The sequence below is a fragment of the Petaurus breviceps genome, unplaced genomic scaffold (genome assembly GCF_028583685.1).
Source record: "Petaurus breviceps papuanus isolate PSGF00001 unplaced genomic scaffold, PetGlider_PUasm1.0 140, whole genome shotgun sequence".
Classification (NCBI taxonomy): Eukaryota; Metazoa; Chordata; class Mammalia; order Diprotodontia; family Petauridae; genus Petaurus; species Petaurus breviceps.
Window position 1 is genome coordinate 17,045,135 of NW_027185698.1, and position 10,794 is coordinate 17,055,928.

At 42.5% G+C, this 10,794-nt stretch overlaps 1 protein-coding gene across 2 annotated transcripts in view; it reads left to right on the forward strand.

Moving 5' to 3' along the window:
• Positions 1 to 249: 249 nt before the first annotated feature.
• Positions 250 to 10,794, forward strand: part of LGI2 (leucine rich repeat LGI family member 2) — a 43,027-nt gene continuing 32,482 nt past the window's right edge. The window contains exons 1-3 of one of the 2 annotated variants that reach the window (XM_069069037.1): positions 250 to 486; positions 2,758 to 2,829; positions 6,446 to 6,517. In XM_069069037.1, the coding sequence (XP_068925138.1) occupies positions 287 to 486; positions 2,758 to 2,829; positions 6,446 to 6,517 (344 nt within the window). In that variant the 5' untranslated portion in view covers positions 250 to 286. The remainder of the gene's footprint in view (positions 487 to 2,757; positions 2,830 to 6,445; positions 6,518 to 10,794) is intronic. The other variant, XM_069069045.1, reaches the window with a different exon arrangement.

Consider the following 10,794-nt stretch of genomic DNA (forward strand, 5'->3'; position numbering starts at 1 on the left):
GCGAGCCGCCTCCCTCCCAGCTGCAGCCAGAGCCTTGGCTATCGCCGAAGCATAGCTGGGAGACAGAGGCAGCGTCGGGGTGGGGGCCGGGGAGCAGCATGCTGCCCGGCTGCGGCTCCGGCTCCCACACCGGCTGCTTCCATCCCTCGAGTAACAGCAGCAGCAGCGGCGGCGGCGGCAGCAGCAGAGACAGCGTGAGCGGGTGCGGCTGCAGCGTCGGCAGCATCCTGAGCAGCGGCGGCCGCGGCGGCGGCAGCGCCCGGGCGCAGGGGCCAGCGGCCGGGGCATGGCTCTGCTGAGGGGCTGCGGCGGCGGCGGCGGCGGCTCGCTGCTGCTGCTGCTACTGGCCGCCGCGTGCCTGCTGCAGCGCGCCCAGGTGAGGCGGCTGGTCCGCTGTCCGGCCACTTGCAGCTGCACCAAGGAGTCCATCATCTGCGTCGGCTCCTCCTGGGTGCCCAGGATCGTCCCGGGTGACATCAGCTCCTTGTGAGTGGAACCTCCTCTTAACTCCCTCCTCCCTCTCGTCACCCCCACTCCCTCCTCTGGGACTTGCCTCCTGCGCGAAGGTGCCTCGGGACCAGACCCCCAACCTCTCCCCTCTTTCTTCCCCCCTTTCTCCTCTCCCCACCCCCATAGCCTTTGTGTCTTCCTTTACTTTCTGTGGGGGCAGTGGGGCGTGGATCGGGGGGTACTCTAGAGATTGGGGAGAGGGCGTGTGGAGGGAGGGAGGAAGAACAAGGGCTGGGGTGGGAAGGCCCCCCAGGTGGGAGCTTACCGCACGATCATGGACCCTGGCGACCGGACGACAAGTTGCTAAGTAGTGTGTCTATACTAGTGTGTGTGTGTATGTGTGTGTGTGTGTGTGTGTGTGAATGTGTGTGTGTTTGGTGAGTAGCTCTGAGTGCCTGTGTAAAGGTGAGTATCTTCGTGTGTTATTCCTGGGCTGCTTTTTACCAGCTTTCAGGTGCCAAAGGTTGGTTAGATGAAGCTAAAAGTCCTGAGAGTGCCCCAAAGTAGACTCTTTCACGTGGGGGGGGGGGGGGGGGGGGCGCCTCCTGAAAGGGGGGGGGGGGGGGGGGGGCGGCGGCACCTGAAGGGGCAGGGGAAACGTGGAGTAGGTGGCCAAATGTCCAGGTGGAGTGCTGACTTGCCTCCTTTACCAGGGTTTGTCTATTTCTTCAGCCCAGCCCTTGAAGTTGTCTGCCTTTCCTGGGCTAGAGAAAGTTGGTGGTGTTTCCCCACCTCCTTGGCAGGGTTTCATTCAGTCACTTGAATCCATTGATCTCAAGCCCCATAGGTAGGAGAACCTAGTGGTTATGAACAAGTATTCCCTCAGGAATGAAGATCATTTCCTGCTCAAATAGCTTACTTGACAAAGGGCCTGTGGACCTTGGATAGGGGCTGAAGCAGAGAGACAGAGGATTCCAGGGATGCCAGGCTGTCAGTGTCCAGCATACCTTCTCTTGCTCTTGGAGGAGGTCCCCAGCATGCAGCTGGGAGCTAAGATTTTTTAAGTTTGGATAATAGGTAGGCAAAGGTGTTTCTTCCTCTGACCAGTGTTGGGCCAGTAGAGAGCAGAGGCCTGTTGTGATGAGCAATCTTGACCAACTTCTTTAAAGTTGACTGTGACCTCTATGTCACTTGGATTTCTTTATATTGTCAGTCTCTAAACAGCTTCTCCAAACTTCAGGTGAGGAAGAATAAGGTAGGATAGGTAAGGGACTAAGTCAAGTTCACCTGGTGACCAAAATGGACCCAAGGTCTTTGGACTTAACATGGGCTATTTTACCTAACAGATAGTTTTGCCACCCACAACACACCAGTTCAGGTGTCCTTAGCCCTTTCGAAGCTTTCATGGCTTAGTCTGATCAAGTTTCCTCATTTAATTAGCTCTGCTTTCATCATTCTTCAAATCTTTCCCCAGCAAGTAGTAACTCTGGAGTTTTGCTATTTACTAACATTAAGATTGAATGGAGAGGCAGCATGTTGTAATGGTTCAAGAACTGGCCTAGGAACCAAGGAGACCTGGATTACCTCTGACACAGACTGGCTGTGTGATCCTGGGCAAGTCATTTTAGCCTCTTACTGTCCTAGGAAACTTTCTAAGACTATAGGTTGCAGAGATTCCAATGTACCTTGGTAATAAGAGTGCCCTTACTCAGGAGATCACTGTACCTAGTGTTAACATGGTTTCAGTCTCTATCTCCTGTCTAATCTATGAGGAGCCTGCCAAAATATCATGCCTGATTGGGTGTCTGGAAAACATTGAGTTCAGTTTCTGACACATAGTCGTGTTGTGTGAACATTGGCCTGTCCACTTCACTTCTCTCCCTCTCTTAGAAATTGCTAATGGGCTTAAAGAGAGGGAGTTTGCATACCAGTATTTTCTTGCACTATAGAAATCACAGGTTCCCCAACTGAAAGTTTGTATCTATACAAAGAAATTCAAGGGCAGGATTGGAGTAGTTATCTAGATCATTTCAGCTCAACCACCAAAGATTAGGAAGTTGACTTGAATTATCTGAGACTTGGTTTTCTAAGCTTTGATCAAATCCACCAACCCTTTGCTTACTTTTCTATTTTCCCACTGAATCTCCCAGGGAACTCCATGAATGTCCTCACTGTAAAGTAGAAGGAAATGAGGCAAAGGTGGTAGCAGTTAGGGGTGGTACAAACTTCCTGCACTGCCCAGCATGCTTTTGGAGAATGCTAGAGTTTGTTCTTGGGGGTTGTTGGCCTTTTTCTTCCTCCTTTTAGGAGCCTGGTAAATGGAACATTTTCTGAAATCAAGGACCGAATGTTTTCTCATCTGCCTTCCTTGCAATTGCTGTAAGTATGGAAACGTCCCAAATACGTTTATTGTTCCCTCTTCAATCCCTGCCCCTGTGTTAGCCTCTCCCTCTCTCCTCTGGTGTTCAGCACCCATCAATCAAACAGGCTTAACTTGACAAGTAGAGTCTGTGTACAGCATGTCCACTGTGATCTCTTTCATTCTTTCCTTTCTTCCTTCCTTGGGGCCACATAAATTTGTTTGGAACTATTTTTTGCCCCTCCCCCTTAGTTTATAGATCTTTACTCCAATATTTTCTTCCTCTGACTGCCCCCAAATGCCTCTAGCAATAGTGTGCACATTGAAAAGGCAAAGTCAAAAGGAGGATTTAGTGTGACCTCCAAGTACGGCTCCCTTATTCCCTTACTTTATTTTTTAGATCTCTGTGTTGGAGTGGGCTGAAAGGCCATCTCTGAGGGCCTTTTGTAAATGGTAGAGTCTGGGGGAATAGCCTTATCTGAGGATCCCTGAAAACCCAGCTATCAATCTCCTTCAAAGCTCTCTCATGCTCCCCCCCCCCACCTCTTGAGGTCACTTACATTGTTATATACCCATAATGAGTGCAAAACTGTTTATGGACCTGGTCAATGCTCCCCTAGGGACTACACATTATACCCAGTGCTGTGCTCTGATACTCACTTTATGTTGCTTAACGATGAAAACTTTTTAAAATAACAAGAATAACTTTCAAGAGTAAATTTAAAAAAAATATAATCACTGGTACACACGTTCATTGTGTTAAAAACTACAAAGGAAAGAAAACTAAAATAATGAACCTGGCATCTTACTGTTGATAATTATAATGAAAATCTCTTATCTTTATAGATCACCTAATATTTTACAAATTATTTTCACATACTCTATCTTATTTGATATTAAAATGGATAGATTTTAGGAATAAAGGCATTAATCATGAATGAGTATAAATTAACGACTTAGTGTTGCATTCTGATTTTTATTTATTTTCTTTGATCATAAATTCTTAATTTGGTAGTCTCTAAATATCATACCTTATCTAGGCATAGATACACATTTATAAAATGTTTCATAATTTACAAAGCAGCAGTGTGGGGAACACTGAATTTGGAGCCAGAAGATACATATTTGAATCCTGACTCTGTCACTGACAATATGACCTGGATCTCACCACATGACATATTAGTCCAATTTCTCTATGAAAAATAGGAATCATAACATCTCCAGTATGAACATGTAAGGCTATAATATATGAGGTATTATATACAAAGCTGTATTGATGTCAGCTATTACTTAACTTGAGAGGAGGTTAAGTAGGGAGTGTACAGTAGAAAGTACATTGGCTTTGAAGTCTGAGACCAGGTGAAGGCCTGAATTCAAATCCCATTTCATATCTGTGTGACCTGAGGAAAATCACTTAACCTCTCTGAGCCTCAGCTCTCTCATCTTTAAAATCAAAGAGATAGATTGGAGGGATTTAGTTCATCACACAGCAAGCACTTAATAAGTCAACAAACCAAGTTAATGAGTATTTATTGAGCCTTTATCTTGTGCCAGGCAGACATTGTGCTAAGTGCAGCAAATAAAAATATAAGCAGAAGGAAAGACAGTCCCTGGCCTCAAGAAACTTACTCTCTAATAAGGGAAGACAACACATTAAAAAGAAGCTGAAGGGGCCGCCAGGTAGCACAGCAAGTAAGAGCACCAGCCCCAGAGTCGGAATGACCTGGGATTGAATCGGGGCTCAGACACTTAGCACCCACCCAGAAACACCTGGCCATGTAACCTTAAGCAAGTTACTTAACCCCAATTGCTTAAAAAAAAGCTAAAAAGAATGGGGAAGAAGGCAACCAGAGAGAGATGTCTCAGAGGTGGAGGGTACTTCCAATGTGAGAAGTAGCTCTAGACTGGAGTGAGCTTCCATGAGGTTTATGGCATGATAGAGAAAGTCCTTAGGAGATAAGTCAGGAGTTTGTCTTGGAAAGGAATGAAGGCAAGTTTGGACTGATCATCCTCCTTAAAATGGGGGTTCTGAGAGGAACCAGCTGATTAGAGGGAGAGGTTGCCAGAGTGGGAACTTCTAATGTGAGAAGGATTGTCCTAAGGGCCATAAGGAACAATGTATGTAAAACACTGTATAAATATCAGGTATTATTATTTATATCTATGTCTCCTTTGATCCCTGTGGGATAGGTAGAGTAAGCATTATCTATTATACTATCACCATTTTGCAGATTAGGGAAACCGAGGCCCAGAAAGATTAAATTTTTTTTTTCAAAAAAGTCACATAGCTAGTAACTTGAGTCACAGAGAGGTTAAGTTCTTTACTCAAGGTTATACAGTTAGTATGAGATTTAGGAGACTTTAAATATGTGATCTTTCCACTATAGCAGACTTTCTTTAGTTACCGTTTTGTGTCTTGATGGAAACTAGAATTCTGTGAAGTATTAGAGGAAACTAGGAAAAGAATGAATATGTAACTGATTTTCAAGTTGAAATATAAAAGAAAATCATACATCTTCCTGGCAAGGATATAGACTTTATGTGTAAAAATAATTAAGTGTGCAATTTTTAAAATTAATCACAACTTCAATTTTGTGTAGAATTTTTTAAAGAAGTTTTTCTTTAATAAGGATAATTACCACATTTTCAGGTTGTATCCAAAATAGTGATACTGAAAACTAAATTCACCTCATTTGGGGTTTTCTTGGAAAAGATACTGGAGTAGTTTGCCATTTCCATCTCCAACTCATTTTTTTTTCTTTTTGGAGAGGGAAAGGTAGGGCAATTGGGATTAAGTGACTTGCCCAAGGTCACATGGCTAGTTTTTTGTGTTAAGTATCTGAGGCCATATTTAAACTCAGGTCCTCCTGACTCCAGGGTCAGTGCTCTATTCACTGCACCACCTAGCCACCCCTCCAACTCATTTTACAGATGAAATAACTGAGGCAAAAAGGGTTAACTTTCTTACTCAGGGTCACACAGCTAATAAAGTGTCCAAAGCTAGATTTGAACTCAGGATGAATCTTCCTGACTCCAGCCCCAGAACTCTGTCCACTGCACCACTTACATTTTTATGTACTTCGTGGTTTACTCTTATACATCCATTAGGTGATCTTTAAAATCCCAGCTCTAAATTCCCTGATCTTATGGATCTCCTTTGAGCTTCACAATGACCTTGTGAAGTGGGCTGGAGTTATATTATCTTGTATTTGTATATGAGAAGACTGAGAGCTAGAGAGGTATGTTCCCCAAGGTCACAAAGTAAGTAGTATAATGGGAATTAGTGCCCATGTCATTTCATTCCTCATTCAGAGATCTTTCCCCTACAGTTTAGTTGAATATGGCTCTACAGTGATTTTAAATTATGTTGAGGAACATCAAATAATATTCAATGAACAACTACAGGGTGAAAACATTCTGTGATTAGCATTACTAGAAAAAAGGGTGATAAAAGAATCCAAGGAGTTATTTTCCTCCATTGATCTTTAAGTGTTGGGATTGTCCTGTCATTCCCAGAAAAACAGTATCTCTTCCTACCAATTATGAAGTGACACAAGAAGTCAGCTGATGGGTTCAGTAATAAGCAGAAAGGACATAACCATGCTGTTAATAGGACTGTCTTTGGCTTTCTTTCAGTTTGCTGAATTCTAACTCATTCACAGTTATACGAGATGATGCTTTTGCTGGTCTCTTTCACCTGGAGTACCTGTAAGTTCCATATTGGTGTTTGGGAAATTCAAGATACTCTGGAGCAGAGGTGGGGAACCTGTGGTCTCAATACCACATGTGGTCTCACACAAGGCAGCCTATTTCACTTTTGGACAGCTGTAATTGGAAGTTTTCCCTTCAGAGTGATTCCATTGGTCTTAATTCTAGTAGAATGAACCAGTCACCTTTTGTATTATCAGTCCCTCAGTTACTTGATGGCAGTTCTCATTTTCCCCTACAACTCTCCTGATTCTTCTCTTTCCCTTAATAAAAGGATTTGTTCTGTAAAACTTTGACTCAGTCAAATGGCCACATCCAAGGACCTAGAAGGCCACATGTGGCCTCAAGGTTGCAGGTTCCCCCACCTCTGCTCTGGAGGATTGCTGGGGGGTCTTTCCTTTTTAGGGTAGTTGTCTTCTGGGAAGCACAGAAGTAGGGAAGATGAAAAAAACTTTATTTCTCATTTTGATGTTCTATTAGTTCCTACTTGTCTTTTCAACTAACATATGGGCTGTAGTTATTATTTTAATTCAATTCAATTCAACAAATATTTATTAAGGACCTATATACTGTGCAAAATGCTCTGTGCTAATACAAGGATGAAAAATGACACAATTCTTGCCCTTAAGGAGCTTATTGTCTAAAGGGAGGTGTGTGGTTAAGATAAAAACCTCTAATACAAAGTAGAATTATGACAGGGGGAAAAGGGGAGATTCAGGTAAAACATTCCAGGATATGCTCTTTTTTTTTTTTTTGCATGTCATGGACCCCTTTTTGGTAGTTTGGTGGAGCCTAAAAGACCCCTATTCAGAATGATGTTTTTAAATAACTGAAGGAATTTCAGTTATAGGTTAGTAAAAATAAAGGTGTAATTTTTTGTCTCTTCCAACTTTACAAACCCCATGAAATCTATCTGTAATTCCCTTGGTTGGGGGAACAGGGGAGGGCAGGATGTCTTTGTGGAGCCTAGGTTAAAATTCCTTATTCTAAGGTAAATACTCTAAGAATGGGGAAAGAGGCAGAACCCTTTTAGATGGGTGAGTGGAGTGGGAATCAGGGGAGGTTTCATGAAGGACATGGTACTTTTGCTGGACCTTGAAGGAGAGAACAAAGAAGGGAGGCAGGAAATGAGCAGAGGAGGGGAGAACCTCACCCTGTACCGGCTTTTATTTTGCAGGTAAGTGTGCAATAAGCACAAATGGTTGTATATTTTTCTTAAGTTGGATATTTTTAACTCTCTGTAACTACTCAGTGATTTGCTGATATCAGCTAGACATAGAGACAAAGGATGTACCAGGCTGCTTTTTCTGGAGTCCATCTTTGGGGAAAACTTCACAGTCCTTGTTTTCATTGTCCCTTGTCATCCTGTTTACAGTTTCTCCTGTGCTCTGCTTTTCTGGATTTTCTCTGCTAATTCTCTTCTCCCTTTTCAGTTCTATATCCTCCTGTCTGTTTTCTACTTTTCTACCAAGTTCTTGTTTCTTCTTTCCACTTTCATGTCTTTTTCCCTCAAGTCCTTTCATTCTGCAATCTTTTAAACATTTTAATAACATTAATCCTGTTATCAGGTTGGTTTTCCCTACTTAGCATTCAAAGGAATTTTGAAAGCCTTGCCTATTTTCTTATCTGAAATCAACAGGTATGTTTTAAAATTCAAAACACATGCTGGTTACAAGATAAGTCCCTCTGTACTAATTTTCAGCATGGAAGGAAGAAATGACTTTGCAAGAAATAATTTCCCGCATTCTATTTTCAGCATAAGGAATGTGGTGTAACATGAATTCAAAGCTTCATCAAAGTCTGTGAAAGCCAGTGAGTGTGAGTGTGAGTGTGTGTGTATGCAAAACTATTAGTTTCATGTCCTAGAAGGGACATTTTAGGGACAGAATTAGAATAAGAAGTTAGAACCTTTCAGAATTTCAAATAGTCCATATTGCAGATCATTGTAAAAATTTCCATCATTATTATTACTATTACTAATGGCAGTTGAAATTTTCAGCATCATAAATCTCTGATTTTACAAGCCAAGATCTCTCTGTCTCTCTCTCTCTCTTTTTGCTTTTTGGAGGGGGGAAGGCAGGGCAATTGGGGTTAAGTGACTTGCCCAAGGTCACACAGCTAGTAAGTGTTAAGGGTCTGAGGCCGAATTTGAACTCAGGTCCTCCTGACTCCAGGGCTGCTGCTCTATTCACTGGGCCATCTAGTCACCCCCAAGCCAAGATCTTTATGTAAATATGAATATAATGGTGGAATAGCATGGTAACATTCCTTTGCATTCACTATTTTTCCTAAGACAGTCTTCTTCAAGACAAAGTAATATGGCAAGTAAGTGTCAGGGACTAAAATTTCAATGTAGTGCTCTCTTGTTAGAATACAAATCCCACATGTTCCTCAGCAACTCCAAGGACAACATTATAATGGTAATGGAGAGACAGTGTGGAATAGTAGAGAGGTCTGACTTCACAGTTCACAAAGCCTTGGGTTCAAGATCTGCCTCTGGCACAAAGATGAGCCATTGACCTGTCTTGGTTGAGGGGATTCCCAAACTTATGAAATCACAGGTCTGTATCCTTTCCCATCCAAAAAATAATGATAATGGTAACTAATAATAATGGTAATTTATACTTATTTAGCACTTTTTTCTGAACAGTCCTGTAAGGTAGATAAGGAAGCCATAATAACCTTTATAAGCCTTGTCGCACCTTTGTCCCATAAAGCTTAATACAGAGAGCCAGACATTTCTAGGATAAATCACTTTTAGCACAGTTGTATGAAGATGTTTGACTCCTCCTTTATTTCTTTTCCTCGTGACTTTTAGGCCTTGAGAGCTACTTTCATGTCGTCTACTTGCTTAGTAGTACATGTGCCAGTGACTGGGTCAGGCAAAAGGTAGCCCCCTGGACCACAGAGTTGAAAGGGACCTGAGGAATCCACTCTCCTTGACAAGTGGTCATCCAGGCTTTGCAGGAAAAGCTCCAGTGAAGCCAGATTCCTCATGAGGCAGCCTGTTTCACTTTTGGGCAGCTCTAATTGGGAGTTTTCCCTTCAGAGTGAGTTAAAATATGCCCTTGGTCCTAATTCTAGTGGAATGAGCCTTTTGTTATTGATCAGCTCCTGATGATAGCTCTCAATTTCCCCTGCAACTCTAATGAACCTTCTCTTTCCACTTCAGAACATGGTCAGTCTCCAGTCCTTTGACCATTGTGGTGACCCTTCTCTGGAAGTGCTCCCACTGGTCAAAGCCCTTCTTTAAAGGTGGTAGCTAGAACAACACCCAATATTCCAGATGCTTTGTCTTTAACCTAGTTTCTAAGCAATTGCATCATTCGGCCAAATAGTCATGTTATATTACTGTTAACATTGGGCAAATTCAGAGCCCTAGATACAACCAAATTAAAATTCTGTGTGTGTGTTGTTTATGTTCATAAGATGAATCAGATTTTGTGACTTGAGTCGTACACAGCTGTTACTGGTACTCCTCAGTGAACACCTACTCACTCTGTGGATTTTTCTTACTATACAGTTGGTAAATTGGGGAATGAGCTTCTTGTAACAAGACTAGGTGACAGCTATAGTGCTTCATGGTTTATGAAGCACTTTATGAACATTATTTTACCTGATGCTACTGGCACCCATGAGCTAGGTAGGATGAATATTATTATGCTGTTTAACAGAAGGGAAAACTGAAACACAGAGGGAAGTAAGTGACTTGCCTCTGACTACATAACCCTTTACTAGCCAGATCTTTCGGCTCCAGATTCAGTCATTTTCTTCTACTACACCATCCTGCTTCTCAACCCTGGAATTTGAGAAAATCTGCCTTAAGGGATTTCTGAGTTACTGGCATGACTATAGGAGATCTGGATACAGATTTTGTTCCCTGAATCGTATTCCATATAGGAAAAATTCTACATAGTGAACTTTTGTATAAGCAGGAAGAGAAGAATCAAGTTCTTATGTTACTGGGCTAGTGATAGGAGGGAGCTGCATCCTTCCATAGCCGCTGGCGTAGCTGCTCCTCTGCTTAGCAAGCTGGACAAGTGTCATGAACCAATGGATACCTCCTATGAAATCATAAGCTCCTTGTGGGCAGGAAAAGTGTTATATACTAAATGGTACTTTCTATTTGATCATAATCTCTTTGTGGACAGGGATAGTGAATTCTCTGCTGAGTGAGACTTCCTACTAGATCATAAACTTCTTGTGGGCAGGATGGTTTCTTATATACCAAATGGGACTTCCTACTATTGGATTGACCAGGCCCTGGTCGATGCTAA